The 23276-nt window shown below is 60.6% G+C and overlaps 3 protein-coding genes across 15 annotated transcripts in view; 1 reads left to right on the top strand and 2 right to left on the bottom strand.

Annotated features, from left to right (window-relative positions):
* Nucleotides 1–1822: 1822 nt before the first annotated feature.
* CALML6 (calmodulin like 6) lies at nt 1823–5208 on the top strand. Of its 2 annotated transcripts, XM_055261746.2 has the most exons (6): nt 1823–2915; nt 3293–3343; nt 4352–4526; nt 4664–4808; nt 4886–4986; nt 5059–5208. In XM_055261746.2, the coding sequence occupies exons 1-6, from the start codon at nt 2889–2891 to the stop codon at nt 5103–5105; spliced, it is 546 nt and encodes a 181-aa protein (XP_055117721.1). In that variant the 5' UTR covers nt 1823–2888; the 3' UTR covers nt 5106–5208. The 2 variants fall into 2 exon arrangements, with proteins under 2 accessions (XP_055117721.1, XP_055117722.1); XM_055261747.2 differs by lacking the exon at nt 3293–3343 and having other exon boundaries at nt 5059–5190.
* Nucleotides 5209–5502: 294 nt separating this feature from the next.
* Nucleotides 5503–7640, bottom strand: TMEM52 (transmembrane protein 52). Of its 4 annotated transcripts, XM_055261683.2 has the most exons (6): nt 7589–7640; nt 7086–7154; nt 6949–6992; nt 6806–6847; nt 6166–6344; nt 5503–6075 (listed from the first exon to the last, which is right to left on the bottom strand). In XM_055261683.2, exons 2-6 carry the CDS (start codon nt 7149–7151, stop codon nt 5795–5797), a joined length of 612 nt encoding a protein of 203 aa, XP_055117658.1. In that variant the 5' UTR covers nt 7152–7154; nt 7589–7640; the 3' UTR covers nt 5503–5794. The 4 variants fall into 4 exon arrangements, with proteins under 4 accessions (XP_055117658.1, XP_055117657.1, XP_055117659.1 ...); XM_055261682.1 differs by lacking the exon at nt 7589–7640 and having other exon boundaries at nt 7086–7206; XM_055261684.2 differs by lacking the exon at nt 7589–7640 and having other exon boundaries at nt 6949–7011; nt 7093–7203.
* Nucleotides 7641–8203: 563 nt separating this feature from the next.
* Nucleotides 8204–23276, bottom strand: part of CFAP74 (cilia and flagella associated protein 74) — an 80932-nt gene continuing 65859 nt past the window's right edge. Inside the window, exons 26-39 of one of the 9 annotated variants that reach the window (XM_055261678.2) lie at nt 18947–19223; nt 16205–16303; nt 15252–15391; nt 14547–14681; nt 14305–14414; nt 14110–14165; nt 13881–14000; nt 13432–13587; nt 12276–12405; nt 11700–11854; nt 11292–11424; nt 10910–11070; nt 10510–10644; nt 8204–10313 (exon numbers count right to left, since the gene is read on the bottom strand). In XM_055261678.2, the coding sequence (XP_055117653.1) occupies nt 10212–10313; nt 10510–10644; nt 10910–11070; nt 11292–11424; nt 11700–11854; nt 12276–12405; nt 13432–13587; nt 13881–14000; nt 14110–14165; nt 14305–14414; nt 14547–14681; nt 15252–15391; nt 16205–16303; nt 18947–19223 (1909 nt within the window). In that variant the 3' untranslated portion in view covers nt 8204–10211. Of the gene's footprint in view, nt 10314–10509; nt 10645–10909; nt 11177–11291; nt 11855–12275; nt 12406–13431; nt 13588–13880; nt 14001–14109; nt 14166–14304; nt 14682–15251; nt 15392–16204; nt 16304–18946; nt 19224–23276 lie in introns of those variants that run through there. The other 8 variants (XM_055261677.2, XM_063632041.1, XM_063632043.1 and 5 more) reach the window with 8 other exon arrangements.

The following is a 23276-nucleotide window of genomic DNA, read 5'->3' as shown; positions in this document are numbered from 1 at the left end:
GACGATCCTGGCTAACACGGTGAAACCCCGTCTCTACTAAAAGTATAAAAAATTAGCCGGACTTGGTGGCGGGTGCCTGTAGTCCCAGCTACTCGGGAGCCTGAGGCAGGAGAATTGCTTGACCCAGGAGGCGGAGGTTGCAGTGAGCTGAGATCGCGCCATTGCCCTCCAGCCTGGAGACAGAGCGAGACTCTGCCTCAAAAAAAAAAAAAAAAAAAAAAAAAAGTCGAATTCTTTTTTTTTTTTTTGAGATGGAGTCTCACTCTGTCATCCAGGCTGGGGTGCAGTGGCGCAATCTCGGCTCACTGCATCCTCCATCTCCTGGGTTCAAGCAGTTCTCTGCCTCAGCCTCCTGAGTAGCTGGGATTACAGGCACCCGCCACCACGTCCGGCTAATTTTTGTATTTTTTTTTTTTTAGTAGAGACAGAGTTTAACCATCTTGGCCAGGCTGGTCTTGAACTCCTGACCTCGTGATCCACCCACCTCGGCCTCCCAAAGTGCTGGGATTACAGGCGTGAGCCATCACGCCCGGCCCCCGGAGTCGAATTCTTTTATTTTTTTTGAGACAGAGTCTTGCTCCATCACCAGGCTGGAGTGCAGTGGCGTGATCTTGGCTCACTGCAACCTCCACTTCCCAGGTTCAAGCAATTCTCCTGCCTCAGCCTCCCGAGTAGCTGGGATTACAGGTGTGTGCCACCACGCCCAGCTAATTTTTAGTAGAGACGGGGTTTCACCATGTTGGTCAGGCTGGTCTCGATCTCGTGGCCTCGTGATCCACCCACCTCGGCCTCCCAAAGTGCTGGGATTACAGGTATGAGCCACCGTGCCCGGCCCGGAGTCGAATTCTTAAAAACAGAAAGTAGAATAGCGATTGTCATAGGCTGGAGGGGGTGGAAGAAGGTAGATGCTGTTTAATGGGTGCGGGGGTCCGTTTTGCAAGGTGAAAGGTTCTAGAGATCTGCTGCATAACTGGGTACGGCCATTAACACAACTGCACTTGCACCTGAACGTGGCTGAGGCAGCATTCTAATTGTTACAGGGTTTTTCTCTTTTTCTGTTTTCTTTTCTTTTTTCTTTTTTTTTTTTTTTTGAGACGGAGTCTCGCTCTGTTGCCCAGGCTGGAGTGCAGTGGCGCAATATTGGCTCACTGCAAGCTCTGTCTCCTGGGTTCACGCCATTCTCCTGCCTCAGCCTCCCGAGAAGCTGGGACTACAGGCGCCCGCCACCACGCTCGGCTAATTTTTTTGTATTTTTTTTTAGTACAGTCGGGGTTTCACCATGTTAGCCAGGATGGTCTCGATCTCCTGACCTTGTGATCTGCCCGCCTCAGCCTCCCAAAGAGCTGGGATTACAGGCGTGAACCACCGTGCCCAGCCTCTTTTTCCGTTTTCTTATGGAGAATAGCCCTTCAGTGATCAGAAGAGACACAAGAAGGAAAATAAAGATTGGATGACTCTCAGGTCCCAGGGATACCGGGTATGTCCAAAGGCCACATAGAGGCCGGTCAGCACGAGGAGAGAGTGATAGAGGGCGAGGACCTGTTCTGCTGCTTGTACTGGGTCCTGGGTATGGGTAGAAGCCTAGATGGAGAGGAGAGGGGTTGATGGTGGTTGTGGCCATGTTGCCCCTCCCTACCTTTGTTAGGGCCAGGGTGGGGCAGGGGGTGTGCCCTCTGCTTTAAGTTGGGCTCCAGGGGTCACAGCTTTGAGTTTCACTCGTAAGCCCATCAGGATGTCTGGAACCTTCAGGGCTGCGGCCCAGGAATGTCAGACACTAGAGGCCTGGGAACGGAGGAGGCAGAGCCTGCTGTCCACCGGCTGTGAGAGTTGTCGGGGTGGAGACTTGCCAGGGCCATGAGGCCAGTGCAGTTCTCTGTGTCTCTGTACCCAGCTGGCCTGTACCTGGGGACCCCAAGCCAGAACCCAGGATGGGCCCTGGCCTGGGTGCTGTGGCTCCCTCCATTCTATGCCCCTGGGGGAAGGTGTTCAGTGTGTGAATTGTTCCCTGCCTCAGCCCAGGGGAAAGCTGAGGCCAGGAAGCAGCCAGGATGAAGGTCAGGGCCTCCCTTGGCCCCATCAGATCTCTTGGCCCCACCAGACCCAGGGCCGCTTCCCTCCAGCCCTGGCTCCTGTTTGGCTGGAGGTGCCCCGGGCTGTTGGCCTGCCCTCGTCAGCATCAATCTTGCAGTCTCAGCAGCTGGCCTGGGTCTCAGCGGGAGGCATCCCGTAGCTTCAGGTTTTCTGGCAAGGCAGAGGGTTGGGCTGGCGGGGAACACTGAGTGCCACACCCGCGCAGACTCTTCATGCCATCAAGGGGCCAGTCAGGGGGCAAGTGTGAGTGTGACCCTGAGGGCCCTGACCTGCCACTGCAAACCTCACACTCCTGCCTGGGTGGGGCAGGGAGGAGCTGGACCCCGGCTTTGGGAGTCTGGTGGGTAATTAGACCCAGACAGGGAGGGCTCAGTGTGGGTCTGAGGAGGGAACACATGTGTGCAGGCGTGTGCGCCACTGTGGCATGTTGATACTGACCAGCCTGGGCACCAGGCCCCCTCGGGAGCCAGCTTTGCTGTTCTGAGTGGAAGGGAGGTCAGGTTTCCCTGAGAAACCTCAAAATAGCCCCCAACTGTGCCTGGCTTCCAGCGGGCAGCCCAGCCCCCAGGCCCTGTCTTGCTCCCTTTCCCCCTTCACCCCCAGCCCTTGTCCTGCTGTCTCCTCCCTGAATGGTGGACCCTCAGCCCCTCCTGTACAAGGTGGTCAAGGGGTGCCTCATGCATTTGTTCATTCGACCTGTCCTGAGAGTTTGTGACATGCTGGCACGGGGCCAATGTTGAGTCCACCAGAATGGGAGGGTGGCCAGACTCTGAGCCACTGGGCACCAGCTGGCCAGGATGGGTCTTCAACAAGAAATCTCACTGGTGAGTGATGACAGCATGGGACCAGGGTCCCATGAAGACCTGCTGGAGGGCCGCACCTCTGGGAAGGTAGACTCAGAGCTTGGTCCGGTGAAGAGGGAACAGCAAGGGGAACAGCATGTGTGAGGGTCCCACCATGTCTCAGCCCTTTCCTGGCCCCTGTGCTTAGCCTTCGGTGCCCATCTTCAGGGTCGGGGGAAGCCCAGGCCAAAGCGGGCTGGGAAGGGGCCCTGTGGATAAGGCCAAGAGCCTGTCCCAAAATAGGGCCAGCACGATTTCCCACCCATAAAAGGCTCTTGGAATCTGGACCCCGGGGACCCCAGGCAGCCAGGCCCAGCTAAAACTCAGCTGCCACCACTGCCCCGGCACTCTGCCCACAGCAGCCCTGGTGCCACCACCCTGCAGAATCCTGTCCGACAACCACCGACATGGTAAGGCTGTTCTCTGTGCCCGATGGAGTCTCTGGTGGGCTGGCTGGGTAGGTTGAGCTGGAACCTGGAGGTGCGAGGACCTGCCAGGGAGCCTGGGCAGGAAGAGGCTGAGGTGGAAGAGGGGGCCAAGCCCTGCTGCCACCAACACGGTCCTTGTTCCGGGGCCAGGGTGGAGCAGCCCTTTCTGGAAGCTGGCTCCCAGATGGGCAGCAGCAGTGGTGGCAGGCAGGTGTGGCCCGGTGCTGGACTCTCCCTCCGGAATGCCACACAGGCTGGAGCCCAGGGTTCTGCTTCCTGGGCTGTATCCCAGTCCTGGGCTGGAAGCCTTTCCTGGGCCAGGGCTGGGCTCCTCCCCACCCTGCTCTCGGCTTCCTTCACCTGTCTCACCTGGTGTCCATTGCCAGGCTCCAGGGCCGCGGTCTGGCCTGCCTGGCCCTGCAGCTCCCGCTGTTCCCTCGCATGCTGGCCCCTGCCTGTCTGGCCCTTGCCCCTGTTAGCTGCCTGGCAGAGCCCTGCTGGCCCTGCAAACCCCTGGCGTGTGACCCCTTGTCCGGGAAGCCTGCTCTCCGCTGGGGGCCTCCTCTCTTACCACTCACCTTGAAAGGATGGCTGGGCGCGGTGGCTCACGCTTGTAATCCCAGCACTTTGGGAGGCCGAGGCGGGCGGATCACGAGGTCAGGAGATCGAGACCACGGTGAAACCCTGTCTCTACTAAAAATATAAAAAAAAAATCAGCCGGGCGTGGTGGCGGGCGCCTGTAGTCCCAGCTACTCGGAGAGGCTGAGGCAGGAGAATGGCGTGAACCCGGGAGGCGGAGCTTGCAGTGAGCCGAGATTGCACCACTGCACTCCAGCCTGGGCGGCAGAGCGAGACTCCGCCTCAAAAAAAAAAAAAAAAAAAAAGAAAGGCTGCCAGTGGAGGAATGGGTGCAGGGGGTACCTCTGACCCCTCCCTGGACACAGGGCCAGAAGGGGCTCCTGGTCAGGCTGGTGCGGATGTCCCCTGCAGACAGAGCGCCTGTCGGCCGAACAGATCAAGGAGTACAAGGGAGTCTTTGAGATGTTCGACGAAGAGGGCAACGGGGAGGTGAAGACGGGGGAACTGGAGCGGCTCATGAGCCTGCTGGGCATCAATCCCACCAAGAGTGAGCTGGCCTCGATGGCCAAGGACGTGGACAGAGATAGTGAGCTCATGGCTGGAGCAGGGTGGGCAGCCTCGGGGAGGGCCCTGGGTCAGGTCTCAGTGCCTATGGGGGTAAGAGGCAAAGCCCGTAGGGAGTGCTGTGCTCCGTCCCTTGAGCCCCAGCTGTGCCCCTTGCAGACAAAGGGTTCTTCAACTGCGATGGTTTCCTGGCACTAATGGGAGTTTACCATGAGAAGGCCCAGAACCAGGAGAGCGAGCTGAGGGCGGCATTCCGCGTCTTCGACAAAGAGGGCAAGGGCTACATTGACTGGAACACACTCAAGTAGGGCCCGGGTGGGGGGCGGGTGGTGGGCGGGCACGGGCAGGGCCGATGGAGTGGCTCAGCGCCAGGCCCCACAGGTACGTGCTCATGAACGCAGGGGAGCCCCTCAACGAGGTGGAGGCAGAGCAGATGATGAAGGAGGCCGACAAGGACGGGGACGGGACCATCGACTATGAGGGTGAGTGGCCTGGAGCCCAGGGAGCCGTTGGCTGGGCCAGGGCAAGCTGCTGACCTGCCCCTCTGTTCCCAGAGTTTGTGGCCATGATGACCGGGGAGTCCTTCAAGCTGATCCAGTAGGTGCAGCTGCCGCAGCCGGGGGAGGCCTGCCTGGGAAGGCCGCTGCCCCTGCCCCTGGCCCCCCACTCCCCCGGCTCTGTGTAAAATAAATGTTCCAGCCTAACCTGTGTGTGCCTCATTGTCCCAGCCTGGGTTGGGGGGCAACAGGCAAAGGCATGGGGCTGGAGAAGGAAGAGTTTTCCTGGCCCAGCCACAGAAACACAGCCCCAGTCATTTCTGCCACGACACCTGACACCACCCATTGCCCAGCTCAGGGCTAGGAATGCCAGCTTGAAACCTGGACAGGGTACAGGCTGGGGACCACACGCTCGCCTTGCCTGCTTGCACTGGGGGTTGGCTGCCCAAGGGTTTCTCCCAGAGCCCTGGAGTCCCAGAGTCCTTCCCACATAGGCAGAGACCACTTAAATACAAACTTTATTCTTTCTCCAAGAAGATGCAGACGTCACAACTGGCCCTGAGCTCCCACCCCAGGCTCAGGCCCAGGGGGCCTCTTCCAGGCCGAGGGCCTGCTGGGGCTGGGCCAGGGGCTGAGGCTGACAGCAGCAGCCTGCCTGGGGGTGACGCCATGGGGCCGGTGTAACATGGCACCCAGGCTGGGGCCACAGCAATGTGTGGGATGGTGGGGTGGGCTGGGGGCCCTTGGCTCCAGGCGCTAGTTCTCCAAGCTCTGGTCTGTTCTCCTACCTCCTTCAAGGGGCACCAGGGCTACAAGGTGGTAGTTGAGTATTGGGGCCCGACTCCTGGGGCACTGGAGTGGTCTCTAGGCCTGAGGCCCCAAGGAGAGGACTGGGTTTCTGGGAGAGTGATGGCCCTTCCTCTCTTGGCTTGGCCATCTTGACAGCTTCATCGTAGGAGGGTGGAGGCTCCGGGGCGTACAGGCTGTAGGCAGGAGGAGCCATGGAGTCCGGGTCCAGTTCCCCAAAGGGCAGGGGCAACCGCATGCCCAGTGGGTACTGCACGGAGCTGTAGGCTGCAGGGAACCAGAGTGGGTTCGTGGAGGCGGGCTTGGCATTTACCCCCGTCATCTCCACCCCCAACTGGCAGGCCCCTAGGCACTCACAGGTCACAGTGCTGTGTACAGGGCTGTCGCTGTCCACAGGGATGACCGCCAGGTCGCAGGGCTGCCGTGCTGGTGGCAGATGTGGCTGGGCCTGTGCCTGCTTCCGGAGGCAGCAGAACCGGACACAGCCGGCTGTGACCCCGCACAGCAGAAGCAGGAGGACCGCCAGCAGGATGAGCCTAGGAGAGCAAGGCTCTACCACTGGACTGACCCTCGGCCACCGGGCACCTGCACCCTGGGGAATGTCGTGGCACAACCACCGAAGACAGGTTAACAGGATAAAAAGCAGATAATGTCTCTCCACGTCGGAGACCGCCGTGGCCAGAGCCTGGCCTTGGGCTGCTGGGCCTGCCCTGGCTATCTCTCCCGGGCTGGCCAGGGGTGGCCTTGGGCTCACTCCCAGGACTCGCTGTCCTCAGTGACTGCCCCACTGCTGAGCGGGATCATAGGGGCTTCCAGCGGAGGCAAGGCGGGAGGGGTGGGAGGGAAGGTCCTGCTTGCTCGAGGTCAGTTCCCGCCAGCGGCCGGGACTGGGCGACAGCGGAGGCGGCCTGGTGAGGTAAGGGCCTGGCGGGCCTGGCCCCGGTGACCCCCGCCCCAGAACCGTCGGACGCACGGCTCCGCCGCGGCCTCCACTTACCCCACGTGCCACAGGCTGCTCCAGCGGGCCTGGGGCGGGCACCTGTGGGGACGGCGGCACCTGGAGCAGGCGGGGCATGCGACGGCCGACCTCGCCTCCCTACAGGGCGGGGCCAGGCCCCGGCTCCCTCCCCCCCGACTTACTGGTCCGAGGGGTCGCAGCTGTCGTCCGCGAAGCCCAGCGCCACCTGTGGGGATAAGGGTGAGCTCGGGAGGGGCGTGGTCCGAACACAGACCCGCCCTGCGGTGGCCGAACCGAGAGAGAACGCGGCCCGACCCACCTGCGGCAGCGGCAGGAGCGGCAGCAGCAGCCGGAGTCCGCGGGCGGCCAGCAACCCCCGGGCCATGCTCTGCGGAGGTTGGAGCAAAGCCCGGCGGCGCGGCTTTATGGGGCCCCGCCCACCACAGGACACACCCACCACATGACACGCCCACACAAGGACTGCTCAGAGTAAACCCCGCCCACCGGACCCCACTGGCCGCAGGCCCCGTCCACAGGAGCACACGCCTACTGGACGCCCCACGCAGGGTAAACCCCGCCCTCCGGGCACCGCCCAGAGCAAGCCCCGTTCGTCGCAGGCCTCGCCCACAGGAGCACAGGCTCACAGGACGCCTCACGCAGCGTAAACCCCGCCCACTGGGCTCCGCCCAGTGCAAGCCTGGTTCGCCGCAAGCCCCGCCCACAGGAGGCCTCGCCCACGAGACGCCCCCATTCGCTGGGCCTCCACTCAATACAAACCCCGCCCACTGGCCCCATGCCCAACGTAAGCCTCGCCCACCATACCCTGCTCAACGCAATCCCCTCCCACTGGGCCACGCCCAACGTGTTCAGGGGGCTTGTCCGTCGCAAGCCCTGCTCCGCAGCTCCACCTGGCCCAGACTCGTGAGGCGACGGTGGATCTCGCTCTCAGCCTGGGTACGGCGCCTTCACCTCGGCCGAGCGTGGCCTGCTCTGCCGCTGGTCTGGGCGTGGCCCGGGGACCCTCGGGAGCTGGCCTGGAAAGTCGTGGCTGCCTTGGGTGTGGTCCCTCGGGCCGTCTTGCAGGCGGGCTCCAGGTGAACTGTAGGGTAACGCCACCAAGATGCTGGGCATCCCGAACTTGGTGTTTGGACACTTGATTGTGGACCTGGGCTGCAGGCGCTGCCTTTGGGCTGGCCCAGGGGGCTGGAGCCTGGCCCTGGCTCTGGGCCGTTGAGGCGCTGGGTGCAGACCACTTTCCCAAAGCACTTGGCTTTGGGGGCCATGCTCCACCTGGGGAATGTGGCCTCCATTCCCAAGGGCCACAGGGAGCCCAGCGCCCTTCCCTCAGCCTGCAATGTCTGCTGCTCCCTGTGCAGGGGCAGGCCGGGGGCCATTTCTTCCAGGGGGACCCCTGACCCTTATCTCTCTGCCACCAGGCCAGGGGCCCTGTTAGGCTCTTGCTGCCCTCTGCTCCCCGTGGGACCAGCAGCACACCGTCCGTCTGGTGGTCAGGCTAAGGGAGGTGGTCAGCACAGCAAGGGCAGGGTCCGTCTTACTGCAGGAGGAGCACACACCCCTTGCTCAGAACTGTTGTACATGTGGGCACTGCTCAGTGTCCCCCGCCCCTACAAGGGCAGTGATCTTGGAGGGCAGGGCCTCCTCTGCGTGGCTCTTCTGCCCATACCTGCCCCTTCACTGCATCACTCCTTCCGCTACTGTGCTCTGCTTGAAGTTGCCTTTCACCTCCCAGGGCCTGTGCCACAGTCCTCAAGGGCCCTTCCTGACTGCCCAGCTCCCCCAGCCCCTGGCCCTTCTTCCTGCCATGTTGACTGCACTGGTCGTGGAGGCCCAGCACGGGAGTGGGAATGGGAGTGCATGTTCACAGCACAGCCTGAGGCCACAGCCCCGAGTTCCGGAAGGTGAGGGCGCAGCCCCCACGCAGGACGTGGGCGGGCCTCTCCACTCAGTACCAGAGGCCTGCCAGCAGGAGAGGCGGGTCAGGGTTTAGAAGAGAGGGATTTATTCAGGAAACAGTGCCATCCAATAGCACCTCCTCCTGTGGCCGGGGCCTGGCCTGGACCTGGCGGAAGCTGCCTTCCCCTCCCATCTGGTGTGGCGCAAGCTTGAGCCATGGCGGGTCAGCTCCAGGAAAGGCAGCAAGGGATCCATTGGACAGAAATGCTGCAAAATGCCACTGCAGGGTCAATGTCACTGGCTTGAAGTTTGGGGCAATGGCAAGTTCCTAGGCACCATGGGCCCTGGGGGGCTGGGGGTGAGGGCAGGCAGCTCAAGACCGGCGTCCCTGAGGCCTGTGCCCAAGAAAGCTCCCAGAAGCACCATCTGCTCCCCTGACCCAGCCAGGGAAGGCTGCGTATGTTCTCCCAGTGGCTGCTGGTTGGGGTGGCACAGTGGGTGTGCTGTACTGTGACAGGAGGGCCAGGCTGGGTGGGCTCTGTAGGGACAGTGTCCAACAAGCCAGACTCCAGAGGGCAGGGTTGGGGTGCAGGCACCGCTCTGAGCTCCAGGAGCATCTCATGGGCTGTGAGAGGTCTTCTCTGTTGAAGGGTGGGTCAGAGCCCAGAAAGCCGAGCCCAGACTTATCTCAGACAAGTAGAGACTTAAGTGCAGGAGCTGGGCCTCACCTGGCCCCTGCTGGGCAGAGGGGAGGGCATGAGTAGGCTGGGTCCCTGCTGTCTGCTCATCTTTGCTTGGGGTCATCCAGGGTCTTGGAACTTGGGAAAAGTCTGCAGGTTCCCGGGGCCTGCCCTGGGCTTTGGAGCCCTGCCCTCCCCACCACTCAGGGCCCCTTGGTTCTGGGTCAGCCTCAGCTCTGGCTGCACCCCGGCCCTCTGGGCTGCCTGCTGCTGCTCAGGGCTCCAGGCTTGGGGGCTCTCCTTGAATTTGGGTTAGGGTGCCCTCCCCACAGGTGTCCTGCAGGATGGCCCCGCTCCAGGAGGCCAGGCAAAGCGGGTTTCATGGCTGTGAGGGGAGGGGCTGCTTCCCCAGGGCTCTGTCCCCACCTCCCGTTCTGTGCTCACCCCAGGGAATAACCTGCTGTTATATATATGTAACAGCAGTGTTGCAACACAGGTGCAACACTGCAGGCTGCACGTGTTGGCTACAGAAAATTTATTGACAGGCTGTGGAGGGCTCTCCTGGGGGCTGGGGGCTCTGAGGGGCTCTGGCTAGGATGGCTGTGGGCTGGCCTGGCCTTCTCGCTGCTTCCGAGTCTGGGGTCTCAGGAGGGGTGCTCTTGGATGTCCTTGGGCTTGCGGGGTCCAGGGCAGCAGGAAGTGGCCGTGGTGCCATGTGGAGGGCGGCCTATTGGAATCTGCCTGGCAGAGGATGGCCAGGTCCCAGGCTCTAGGGTAGTATGACCTGGCCCTCAGCCTGGGGAGGGCTTTGAGGGTGGGCAGGAGGGCCTGAGGGTGCTCTGTGCAGAGGCTTAGGGGCCGGTCACCACCTGGGCTACAAAGATGACCTTGTAGGTCTCCTTCACATCCCCCCTTAGCTGCAGCAGGGCCGACACCATGAGTGGGTGGTCTGGCTGGAACAGGAGGGGAGGGGAGAAGAGGCCTTCAGCCAGTGGGCACCCAGAGGAGATCTGCTGTCTTCCCGCTGCCCTGCCCGACTCCCCTGGGTCCTCCACGGCCACCTCCTCCCCTGGGACCGGGCAGGGGTGTCAGCCCACCCAGCCTTTGGCGTTCCCAGGGCTCCCTGGCCTGGAGCCCAAAGGCACCTACATCAAAGTCCGCAGGCGGCACCCAGGAGATGCTGATGGTCTTCGTCTGGCCGCGCTCCACAGAGCCCCTGGAGGGCTCAATGGAGAAACCCTTGTGCTGCAGGGATGCGACGCTGTCCATGCTGAACTCAACGGTCTGTGGGGTATGGGGCTCCTGTAGGCTGGCAACCAGGCGCTGCTCCCAGCAGCAGTGGGACTAGGGGTGAGGGTGCCCAGCTCCACTCACCCTCCCAGCTCTGACTAGCAGGCTGCCCACCCCCACACCTGCCACAGGAAGTCCGAGAAAAGCCCGGCTGTGGGGACAAGCCCGGTGAGGGGCAAGGCCAGGAGGGTCAGGGCTGCCCAGGGCAGGGGAGGCCGAGGGGGCCGCCTGGTGTCCTCAGGGGCAGTGCTGTGGGCACCTTCTTTGGAGATGGCTGGGTGGTCCTGATACAGCCCACCTGCAGCTCTCGGGTGGCAGGTGGGGCTGGCGTGTCTGTGTCAAACTGGATGTAGTCCAGGGTCACCAGGATGGGCCTCAGCTCCTCAGCTTCTAGAGAGGGAGGGCCTGGCCGGGAGCTGGCTGGAGGGGTGTGGCCAGGGAAGCTGTTCAGGGTCAGGCTGAGGCGTGGAGTGAGGCTGCAGCTGGACTCCTGAACTCTGGTTAGCAGTGGCTGTCCTGCCTGGCTCTGGGGTAGAAGACTGGGAATCCCTGCCCTGCTCCGCTGGGTCTCGGGGCCCCCATCCACGGGATAGGGGCACCGGGAGGCCCCGTGTCTGTTCCCTCCCTGGGGAGGGGCTCACCCTCTCTGTGCCTGGGTTCAAATACAGGGATCGCTGTCAAAGACTCCACGGGCACGTCCAGGGGGTCCCCGCCCTCCACGAACATCATGTGCTCACAGGCAGCACCCTTTAGCAGGATCTGGTGGGAGATTTTCTGGGGACAAGAAGTGGAGTGGCCTTGTTCCCAAAGGTCTGCGGCAGGGGCCCTGCTGGTGAGAGCTGGGCTGGCTCAGGGAAGGAGGCAGGGATGGCCTGGGGGCTCCGTGGAGCCCTGAACTCTGATCTCTCCACCGACGGCTCTCAATGTGGTGCTGAGTCCCCCAGCCACGGTACCCTCAGGGCCTCCAAAGTGGGGCAGCGCAGAGAAAGGCAAGGCCCTGGGTGGGGCTGGGGCCGGGCCAGGCTGAGCTTGCAGAGCCAGAGCCGCACCTTTTCAAAGAGCACCACCTGGAGCCGGTCGGAGAAGTAGAGGCTCTCGTGGTCGGGGCTGAAGGTGACAGTGAAGTCCTGCGTCTTCCCGGGTTCCATGACGCCCTTGACAGGGGCCACACTGAACACGCTCTGACCGTTGAGATTCTGTGTCCCTGCGGGTAGGGTGGGGTGCAGTTTGGCCTTCTCCACCTGCAATCACTGTCTGCCCTCCAAGCCCTGCTCTATAGAGCTCTGCACCCTGCCAGCGCCCCCGCAGGCCCATGTCCTGCCTGGTCCCCCCAATGGCCTTGCGTCCCCCACTCCTCCCACGGATCCAAGCGCCCAACCCCCAGCTCATCGCCCATCCCCCCAGCTCACCAACCGCCCCCCAGCTCACTGCCCCCTCCAGCTCACTGCCCACCCCCCAGCTCACCACCCGCCCCCTCCAGCTCACCGCCCAGCCCCCCATCTCACCACCCAGCACCCCATCTCACCAACTGCCCCCCATCCAGCTCACTGCCCACCCCCCATCTCACTGCCCACCCCTCCAGCTTACTGCCCACCCCCCCAGCTCACAGCCCACCCCCCGCTCACCAACCACCTCCGTCCTCTGGGAGGGCGAGCTGAGAAACTGCGGCATCTGCTGCTGGCCCCGGCCCCGGGTGCTGGAGAGGCTGTCCAGGTGCATGGAGAACTTGATGGGGAGCAGAGAGTTGTTCTGCAGCTGCAGAGAGCAGGCCGCGGTCACCGCCCGCCAGCCCCTGCCCGGCTGCCCCCTTCCTGTTGTCAGTACCTAGGACTTAGCTGCTGCTATGAGGCCACACCCACGTGGGGACCCAGGTGGCCTGACGACGCCAGCACACATGGGGGTTTATTGAGCTGTGTGCCAACATCCCTTCTTCCAGCCTCTCATCAGCCTTTGCTAGGCTGGGGCTCGGCTTCCCTGCCTAGGGCGCGTGGACAGCTCTGGGGTGCCACCTGTCCTCCAGGGCACCTGAGTCTCACTCAGGCCCAGCTTACCTGAACTCATGTCCCCGCCTGTGTCCTCCCTGCCCTTACCTCCTCTCCTTAGAGCACCCTTTCTCCATGCAACGCCCGTCTCGGGCTCTGCCTCCAGGACCCGCCCTGAGTCAGGCGGAGAAACAGGTGTCCCTCCTGGACCCATGCTCGTGTGAAAGCATGAGGGCAGACGGGGCAGTGCGAAGGCATGAGGACACACGGGGCAGTGCAAAGGCATGAGGGCACACAAGGCAGTGCAGAGGCATGAGGGCACACGCTGGTGCGAAGGCATGAGGGCACACAGGGCAGTGCGAAGGCATGAGGGCACACGGGGCAGTGCAAAGGCATGAGGGCATGCAGGGCAGTGCGGCTCGCCGCAGAGGGCTGCAAACCCTTACCCCTGGGTGGCTGGGCTGAACTCCAAAGGAGTGAGTTCAAGCAACAGGGCAGGGGGTGGTGGGTGGGGGGAGCTCTGTGCAGGGGCTGAGGAGGAGGGACAAGGAGCACCAAGGAGGACAGGGAGGTGAGGAGGACTAGGGGACATCTGCAGCCTCCCCAGAAACAGGCCCCTCGTTCCCTGCAGGAGAGGGTGGCAGAGGCGGCAGCTGTGTAGAGGAGGGGTAGAGGGGGCCACCTGTGTCCCCACGGGCTCTCCGACCCACGGGTCACTTTGACAGCTGGCCTGAGTCCTGCCTGGTGGAAACCCCTCCTGGGAGGCTGGAGCCAGCACCAGGGCCCACGTGTGCTTCACCTTGAAGCCTGAGGACACAGACTCTCCGGCAATCACATGGCCCATGTTGAGGATGCTGCCTTCAATGGAGCACGTGATCATGGACGCCACGCCAGTGCCCACGAGGGTGAGGGTGAGTGTGCCTCTTTTGGTGATGATGTCCAGTGTTTCTTGAGCCTAAAGAGACCACATCCCTCAGCCAGGAACAGATGTCTGCTTGAGCCACAAGGGGAGCTCTGCCTCGGGGGCAGTGGGTTCTCAACGCCGGAGCTGAGACAGCGCTGGGGGGGCTCCGTCAGCTCCGCTCACTTGGTGGCTGGTGTGAGGGCCTGGGGGCCAGGCTGCTCACAGACCCAGGCTTGGTCTGTTCCGAGCCTGAGCACAGGGGATGCCCGCCCCGGCTAGCGCCTTTGTCCTGCAGTGTGGGGAGCCTTGGGCCGCAGTGTGGCCGGGGTGGGCCTGGGACTCACCAGGATGCTCTCGTGGGGAGAGAAGGACAGCACCAGGACCTGGGTGTCACCCGCACGCAGCAGGCTGGAGTGGTTCAGCAGGACAAAGGGGCCATTGGGGTTCAGCAGGGAGAAGTCCAGCTGAGGGTCCACGTCAAGGAGGGGACACGGGTGTCTGCAGGCTCTACCACGCCCTCCCCAGTCCCCACTCCCACCCCGCAGGCCGCCTGAGCTGGGTGGACAAGGACACGGCCAGATCCTCAGGAGAGACGTTCTGGATGGAGACCTTCTTGATACTGCGGTGCCCTGAAATGGGGCAGGGAGCGTCAGGCCACAGCCCCAGGCCCCAGGGAGCACCTCTGCCAGGGGTGGGCCGTGGGGCTGGGAGAGGCGTGGGTGTGCCTGGGCACCGGGGTGGAGGTGTGTGTGGGGCTGAGCGTCTCACCCACAGCGACGTCGCCGAAGTTAAAGATGGTCTTGCCTTTATGGGACGTCACCACAACAGATGGTGCCACCGTCGGGCACCACAGCTCCAGGTACAGGGTGTTGTGGGGGCTGGGATAGGAAGGGCATGCTGAGGACAGGGTGGGCAGCCCCCTGCCCACCCAGGCCCCAGAGTTGGGCAGCAGCAGAAGGACAGCGCGTTTGCAGCTGACCACACCCCATTCTGGCCAGAGCACCCCGCACCTGAAGCTCAGGGGTTCTGACCCCTTCCTGTCTTTGATGTCACCACTGGCAACAACACAGGGAACTACAAATGTGTCAAACTTCGCCTGGAACGCTCTGACCAGGGTGGCTCGGGCGGCCTGGTACTCGTCAGAACTAGAAGGAAGTCAGAGGCGTGCACTCCCGCCTTGCCCCCACCCACCATCGGCCCGGGCCGGAACACTGGGGCTCTGCCTCAGGGTCCCAGGGTCCCAGGCTGTGGCTGTCCCAGCTGTGTCTGACAAGCTGGCTTTTCCACCCTTCTCTGGCTCCTGTGGGGGCCTTGTCACTCACTTCAGGTCCTCATCAGCTGGTTTGGAGGCTAGGGGTTGGGGCAGGTGCCTTTGGCCCCTGGCTAGAGAGCCATGTTCCTTCCTGGGGCCACAGGCACCCATCAGAGCTTTCCCAGGGCTCATTCTGCACCCAGGGGGGCTGGGTGGGGGGTGGTGGCTTTGCTCCCCACCCATGGATTGAGGCCATGTGCAGGGGTGTCAGGCCTGGGGGAATGGGGTGGGCAGGTCCCACGAAGGCAGCACCTGGATCCAGCTGTGTCTGGAGCCATCTGTCCTTCCAGCCACATGGGTCATTCCGGGCAGTCTGTAGGAGAGGACTCTCCACAGGGGCCACAGTGGGTCCCACCAGAGGGGCCTGGAGGGAAGCAGGTGGGGCAGCCCCTCCTGGACCCACCTGGGCTTCAGCTCCCGCTTCCGCATCTCCAGGACGTGGGGGACAGAGACTTTGAACAGCTTGTCGCGGTTCTGCGCTCGAAGAATGGAGAATGACAGTCTATGCAGGTCCTTCCTCTGGGGGGCCATATCCTTTCGGAACTGTGGGGGAAGCGACTGGCTGTGGGGCTCTGCAGGGCCCTGAAGACAGCCAGCTGCGCCCTGTGGCTCCTCTACGGCCAGTGCAGGAACCTTGGGGGCCCCAGTTTGGATTGAATGGGGACGCAAAAGCCGACTGGCTCCCGAGGAAGACAGTAGCCAGTGCGTAGGGGCACATAGACCCTCACAAAGCTGCTCACAGACTGTAGCGTCTGCTTCACCAGAGGATAAACCGAGGCACGAAGGAGTGAGGAGGTGGTCAGAACCGAGGTCCCCACCCTGGTGCCTTCCCCCATCTTCACCGCAGAAGGCCGAAGGCAAGTGCTTCCCCTCATGTGCACGCCCAGGAGGAACCCAGGCCGGGAAAGGCAAAGGCTTGGGAGGAACCCAGGCCGGGAAGGGCGCATCTGGAGTGTGGCAGGAGCCCTCGAGGCCACCTCCAGGGCCGGCACTTGTGGGGCAGATGCTGCAGGACACTCCGTGTTTCAGGTGCGCCTCCTGGGGCCTCCAGGTTGTTGGAGGGGCCCTTTATTGCATCCGCCGCACCCCTGGGTCACAGCCCCTACTGCCCCCACCTCCAGAGCCCACCCGTCCCTGCTCCCGCCTGGCAGTGCCTTCCAGAGAGGAGGGAGGGTCTTGGTGAACAAGCTTTTTAACTTCTGATACTGCTCGACATGCGCATTGCTTGGGAAAGGTCTACCCTGTGCTCCTGGCACACGGCCGGCCCGGGGCCCCCAAGGACTCGAGGGCGGTGGAGTTTGTTCCTGCAACAGACCCCTCCCCGACCCACGCCCCTCCTTCCCAGGCCCCACGCACAGATTTGGTCTCCATTTCTTTGTTCAGGAGTGGGAGGGCTTCCTGGCGGATGAGCTTCTCGGGCAGCACGGGCCGGAAGGCCACCTGGACCAGGCACCTCTGAGAAGAGACCGGCGTGGGCACAGGGGCTGCCACCTCCCTCCGCCCCCCAGGAGCCCCTGCTGGCACTCTACTGTCCTCTGCCCATGGACTCCACTCAAGGTCACCTCCCCCTTGAGATTTCAGCCTTCGTGCCCCTTCAAGAAGGCCCTCCCTGACCTCTGTCCCCCAGGAAGTGGGGGCGGGCTGCAGGCGTGAGCACAAAGCCCTCTGGCCATGCAGGGTGGGGGTCCCGTGATTGGAGGTGCTGAGAGTAGAGTCCTGGACAGGCCGGGACCGGGTCTCCTGTCCATGGGGCAGCAGTGACAGCTGAGCCTGCCCTTTCCTTGAGTTTTATGGGCGAGTCCCACACCCTAACCTGTCCCCTGCACACACCAGCCTTTCCAAGGAACCTCCGTTTTGGAAATGGCTTCCCACAGAAGGGTCCCTCCATGACAGAGCCCACAGGCAGTGTGCAGTATGGGGTTGGGGGTGACATGGTGCGGGAGGGGGAGGGGGGGAGGGGACAGGGCTGGGGAGGGAAGAGAGAGGGTGGGGGAAGGGAGGGAGGGGAGAGAGGGTGGGGGCAAGGAGGGAGGGGAGACGGCGAGGGGAGGGAGGGAAGAGGATAGGGGAGGGAGAGAGGGGAGAGGGTAGGGGAGGGAGGGAGGGGAAGGAGGGGGGGAGAGGGTGGGGGGAGGGTGGGGAGAGGGAGGGGGGAGGGAAGAGAGAGGGAAGGGGAGGGATGAAGGGAGGGGAGAAGGTGAAGGAAGGGAGGGAGGAGAGAGGGTGGGGGAGGGAGGGAAGAGGGTAGAGGAGGGATGAAGGGAGGGGAGAGGGTGAGGGGAGGGGAGGGGAGAGGGTGAGGGGAGGGGAGGGGAGAGGGTGAGGGGAGGGGAGGGGAGAGGGGGAGGGGAGAGGGGGAGGGAAGGGAGGGGAGAGGGTGGAGGAGGGAGGGAGGAAAGCAGGTAGGGGAGGGATGGAGGGGAGAGGCTGGGGGAAGGGAAGGAAGGAAGAGGGAAGGGGAGGGATGGAGGGAGGGGAGAGGGTAGGAGATGGAGGGAAGAGGGTATGGGAGGGAGGGAGGGGAGAGGGTGAGGGGAGGGAGGAAAGAGGGTAGGGGAGGGAGGGAGAGGATAGGGTGAGGGGAGGGAGGGGAGAGGGTGGGGGAAGGGAGGAAGGGAGGGAAGAGAGCAGGGGAGGGATGGTGGAAGGGGAGAGGGTGGGGAAAGGGAGGGAGGGGAGATGGTGAGGGTAAGGGAGGCAGGGGAGATGGTGAGGGTAGGGGAGGGAGGGAGGGGAGAGGGTAGGGGAGGGAGGGGGGAGAGGGTAGGGGAGGGAGAGAGGGGAGAGGATGGGGAGGGAGAGGAGGGGAGAGGGTGAGGGGAGGGATGGAGGGGAGAGGATAGGGGAGGGAGAGGAGGGGAGAGGGTAGGGGAGAGAGGAAGGGAGAGGAGGGGAGCGGGTAGGAGAGGGAGGGAGGGGAGAGGATAGGGGAGGGAGAGGGTAGGGGAGACAGGGAGGGAGAGGAGGGTAGCGGGTAGGGGAGGGAGGGGAGAGGGTACGGTAGTAGGGAGGGAGAGAAGGAGGGGAGAGGATAGGGGAGGGAGGCAGGGAGGGGAGAGGGTGAGGGGAGGGAGGGAGGCAGGGAGGGGAGAGGGTGAGGGGAGGGAGGAAGGGGAAAGGGGAGGGGAGGGAGGGAGAGGGGGGAGAGGGTAGGGAGGGAGAGGAGGGAGGGGAGAGGGGAGGGAGGGGAGCGGGTAAGGGAGGGAAGGAGGGGAAATGGTATGGGAGGTAGGGAGGGAGGGGAGAGGGCAGGGGAGGTAGGGGAGGAGGGGAGAGGGTAGGGAGGGAGAGGAGGGGAGAGGAGAGGGGAGGGAGGGGAGAGGCCAGTTAGGGGAGTGGGTAGGGGAGGGAAGGAGTGGAAATGTTACAGGAGGTAGGGAGGGGGAGAGGGGAGGGAGGGAGTGGAGGGGAGAGGGTGGGGGAGGGAGGGAAGAGGGTAGGGGAGGGAGGGAGCGAGGGGAGAGGGTAGGGGAGGGAGGGGAGAGCTGCATCTGCAGTAATGTGTGTGGGGGTGAGAACCATCACCGAGTGGGTTTTGCTAAGTTGAATGAAATGCGTTTTGAATTACTGCATTCATTGAAATCCCATGTGAGCCAACTGTCTCTCACACGCCCTTCCTCACTTAGGCCTTCGGCAGCCCTCAGGGTCACCCTAAGGCCCTGCGAGGCCCAGAGCTTTCTGCTCTGCAGGAAAGGTAGAGTGCCTGGGTGGGAGTGGCCGACGCCCTCTGCTCACAGTCAGCCTGCGAGGTCCGCAGGTACAAGGGACTACACAGCCTTCCCCGGTCTCAACCTGGGAGCCCCGGATGGGTTCCGGCCAGGCCAGCAGCCTGGGGAGCTCCTGCCTCTCTGGATCAGGCTGGACCAAGGGCACTGTGACCCCCTCCCCCCGACGGGGGTGGCCCTGGGCCCCCATGCACATTGGCCATGGAGCCTTCCTCGGCCCTGCTCGGGTCTGATGAGGGTTGGGTTCACTCCTGTCCCTGTTCTCTGGGTTGAAACCTTGTGGTTAAGGGTGGGCGGAGCCAGACACCCCGGGGGTAAATGCAGGTGGCGTGGAGCCCCTGCTTCCCAGCCTGCGTGTGGGGCCCACACCCACCTTTCCTGGCCACACGGTCCCCACCGAGGGCGAGATGGTGATAGGCGAGTCTGGGGGCAGCAGGAACTCGAAAGACGTGGGCCCCATGGGAGAGGCGTCCTCTGAGCCAACGCGGGGCTTGGAGTGGGTCCGCGAGCTCATGCTCAGGTGAGAGTTGATGACGTACACTGTGGCCACGGAGGTGTCGTATAGGGCCGTGGCCGCAAACTTGATCTGGTAGTGGGACAGCTCCAGGGGTGGGTGGACACCTACAGCCCGGCAAGACAGCTTGAAGCACCTACAAGCAGCAGCATGGGAGGCCCTCAGCCGTGCAGGGCGTCCGTGTCCCTCTGCGGCAGGCACGGGGGCCGCTGGGTGGAGGACAAGCCCTGGGTGAGGCTCACGGGGACATGCATGTTCCTGCTGTCCAGGGGGTCACTGCGCCGTTAACAAATTTCGAAAATACAGCGTATCCTTGTGCACATTTTAGGTGGGTAGCTGAATATTTTAAAACATATTTATTCATTTATAAATAGAGATGGAGTCTCGCTCTGTTGCCCTAGGCTGGAGTGCAGTGGCACCACGACAGCTCACTGTAGCCTCGAACTCCTGGTTCAAGGGGTCCTCCTGCCTCAGCCTCCCGAATAGCTGGGACTACAGATGCGTGCCACTGTGTCCTGGGTAGCTAAAAATTTAATCACAAGTTTAGATAGTTGCAAAGGAAGTTGCAAAGGAAATGTCTAGCTTATTTTGTTAAATATTTATTGACATTTTAAAAACATTTTAAAAACGGATCTCTTTCTCTAAATGTAAGCCCAGGTGTCTATAAGGCCTATTATAAGCAAGTTGATTCCCACCACCATCCATTAAAAAGAGGCTGGGACCTGCTTATTTTAACCATTGGAAATTTCACATTTCTTTTTTTTTTTTTTTTTTGAGATAGAGTCTTGCTCTGTCGCCCAGGCTGGAGTACAGTGGCACGATCTTGGCTCACTGCAAGCTCTGTCTCCCAGGTTCACGCCATTCTCCTGCCTCAGCCTCCTGAGTAGCTGGGACTACAGGCGCCCACCACCACGCCCGGCTAATTTTTTGTATTTTTAGTAGAGACGGGGTTTCACCATGTTAGCTAGGATGGTTCTCGATCTCCTGACCTCGTGATCCGCCCGCCTCGGCCTCCCAAAGTGCTGGGATTACAGGCGTGAGCCACCGCGCCTGGCCTGGAAATTTCACATTTCATATTTTCCTTGAATGCCTATTTCCACTGTACTTTCCCCATTAATTTTTGTCCTAATCGTATATATTTTATGCTGTAAAAGACAATGCTACTATCACATTTGTCGGTAACAGAAAGTGTTCATTCATATGTTGTAATATTCAAATGCATATTTTTATGTCTTGTGACCACGGGCTCTAAATGCTTTAAAAAATTCTTAAAAAAGGCCAGCGTGGTGGCTCGCACCTGTAATCCCAGCACTTTGGGAGGCCGAGGCGGGCGGATCATGAGGTAAGGAGATCGAGACTATCCTGGCTAATACGGTGAAACTCTGTCTCTACTAAAAAATACAAAAAATTAGCCGGGCGTGGTGGCAGGCGCCTGTAGTCCCAGCTACTTTGGAGGCTGAGGCAGGAGAATGGCGTGAACCCAGGAGGCGGAGCTTGCAGTGAGCCAAGATTGTGCCACTGCACTCCAGCTTGGGTGACAGAGCAAAGACTCTGTCTCTGTCTCAAAAAAAAAAAAAAAAAAAAATCTTAAAAAAATTGGCTGGGAGCGGTGACTCACGCTTGTAATCCCAGCACTTTGGGAGGCCGAGGTGGGTGGATCACCTGTGGTCAGGAGTTCAAAGACCAGCCTGGCCAACATGGTGAAACCCCATCTCTACTGAAAAAAATGCAAAAATTAGCTGGGCGTGGTGGCCGGTGCCTGTAATCCCAGCTACTCGGGAGGCCGAGGCAGGAGAATTGCTTGAACCTGGGAGGTGGAGGTTGCGGTGAGCCGAGATCGCCCCACTGCACTCCAGTCTGGGTGACAGAGTGACACTCCCATCTCAAAAAAAAAAAAAAAAAAAAACTTAAAAAATTTCAGAAAAATGTAGGCCGGGCACGGTGGCTCACGCCTGTAATCCCAGCACTTTGGGAGGCTGAGGCGGGCGGATCATGAGGTCAGGAGATCGAGACCATCCTGGCTAACATGGTGAAACCCCGTCTCTATTAAATATACAAAAAAATTAGCCAGGCGTGGTGACAGGCACCTGTAGTCCCAGCTACTCGGGAGGCTGAGGCAGGAGAATGGCATGAACCTGGGAGGCAGAGCTTGCGGTGAGCCGAGATAGTGCCACTGCACTCCAGCCTGGGTGACAGAGCGAGACTCCATCTCAAAAAAAAAAAAAAAAAAAAGAAAAGAAAAATGTAGTGATGGGATGTTGCCCAGGCTGGTCTCGTCTCAAATTCCTAGACTCAAGCAATCCTCCTGTTTCAGCCTCCCAAAGTGCTGGGATTACGGCCGTGACGCCCAGCACTCACTAAAATTATTTTTGAGTGGAGATATCGTTGATTATTATTAGTAGTCAATTTTTTTTTTTTTTGAGACAGAATCTTGCTCTGTTGCCCAGGCTGGAGGGCAGTGGCATGATTTCAGCTCACTGCAACCTCCTCCTCCTGGGTTCAATGATTCTCCTGCCTCAGCCTCCCAAGTAGCTGGGATTACAGGCACCCACCACCATGCCTGGCTAATTTTTTGTATTTTTAGTAGCGATGGTGTTTCACTGTGTTAGCCAGGATAGTCTCAATCTCCTGACCTCGTGATCCGCCCGCCTCGGCCTCCCAAAGTGTTGGGATTACAGGCGGGAGCCACCGTGCCCGACCTTTTTTTTTTTTTGAGATGGAGTCTCGCTCTGTCGCCCAGGCTTAGTGCAGTGGTGCAATCTTGGCTCACTGCAAGCTCTGCCTCCCAGGTTCAAGCGACTCTCCTGCTTCAGGAGAGTAGCTGGGATTACAGATGTGCACCACCTTACCTGGCTAATTTTTGCATTTTTAGTAGAGACAGGGTTTCACCATGTTAGCCAGGCTGGTCTCAAACTCCTGACTTCAGGTGATCTGCCCACCTTGGCCTCCCAAAGTGCTGGGATTACAGGTGTGAGCCACCGCGCCCGGCCCAACTATTCAGGTATTTCTATATTTCTCTTGTGTCAGTTGTGTATTTTGAGGAATTTGTCCATTTCCACGAAATTGTCAGGTTCCCTGGTGTAAAGCTGTTCATCATGTTCTCTTCTTATCGTTTTGATATTTGTTAGGGTCTGTAGTGATGTTCCCTTTCACTCCTGATATTGGTGGTTTGTGTTTTCTCTTTTTATCCTGATTGGTCTTGCTAGGGGTAATGAATTTTATTAAATTGTACAACAAAGACTTTTAGTTTGTTGTTCTTCTCTGTTGAATATTGCATTTCTATTTCGTTGACTTCCACTTTTACCTTCATTATGTCTTTTCTTCTACTCTCTGGGTTTAATTTCCTGTGTTCTTTTCCTAATTCTTGAAAAGGAAGCTTAGATGGTTGATTTTCAAACCCTCTTTTCTAACATCTGCGTTTAGAACTAGAAGCTTCTCACGAAGTGCTGCTCTGACAGCCCGCAGGCCTCAAACCTGATGGGTCCAACGTGGAGCCTTTGGTGGTACCCATGAGGACCAGTCACAAAAACACCCAGGCTGAGGGGAGACAAGCAATATCCAGACCTGCAGCGGGGGTCTGAGGCCACTGACATGAGGTCCCGGTCTGTGTGGGGCTCTCCTAGTTTCAGCACTCAAAGTCCTGCGGCCTGAGAAGCCCCTCAGTGCTGGGCACAGCAGCATGGTGGTCACCCTACATCTGTGCAAGTGTAGAAGCGTGTATACATGTGTGTGTTAGGTTATAGGGACACACGTGTGTACGTGTGTTAGGTTGTAGGTACACAGGTGTGTACGTGTGTGTTAGGCTATAGGTACACACGTGTGTACGTGTTAGGCTGTAGGTACACACGTGTACGTGTGTTAGGCTGTAGGTACACGTGTGTACGTGTGTGTTAGGCTGTAGGTACACACGTGTGTACGTGTGTGTTAGGCTGTAGGTACACACGTGTGTACATTAGGCTGTAGGTACACACGTGTGTACGTGTTAGGCTGTAGGTACACACGTGTGTACGTGTGTGCTAGGTTGTAGGTACACACATGTGTACATGTGTGTGTTAGATTGTAGGTACACAGGTGTGTACGTGTGTGTTAGGTTGTAGGTACACAGGTGTGTACGTGTGTGTTAGGTTGTAGGTACACACGTGTGTACGTGTGTGTGTTAGGTTGTAGGTACACACGTGTGTACGTGTGT

The sequence above is a fragment of the Symphalangus syndactylus genome, chromosome 22 (assembly GCF_028878055.3).
Source record: "Symphalangus syndactylus isolate Jambi chromosome 22, NHGRI_mSymSyn1-v2.1_pri, whole genome shotgun sequence".
Lineage (NCBI taxonomy): Eukaryota > Metazoa > Chordata > Mammalia > Primates > Hylobatidae > Symphalangus > Symphalangus syndactylus.
This window is presented reverse-complemented; position numbering and strand designations above follow the sequence as displayed.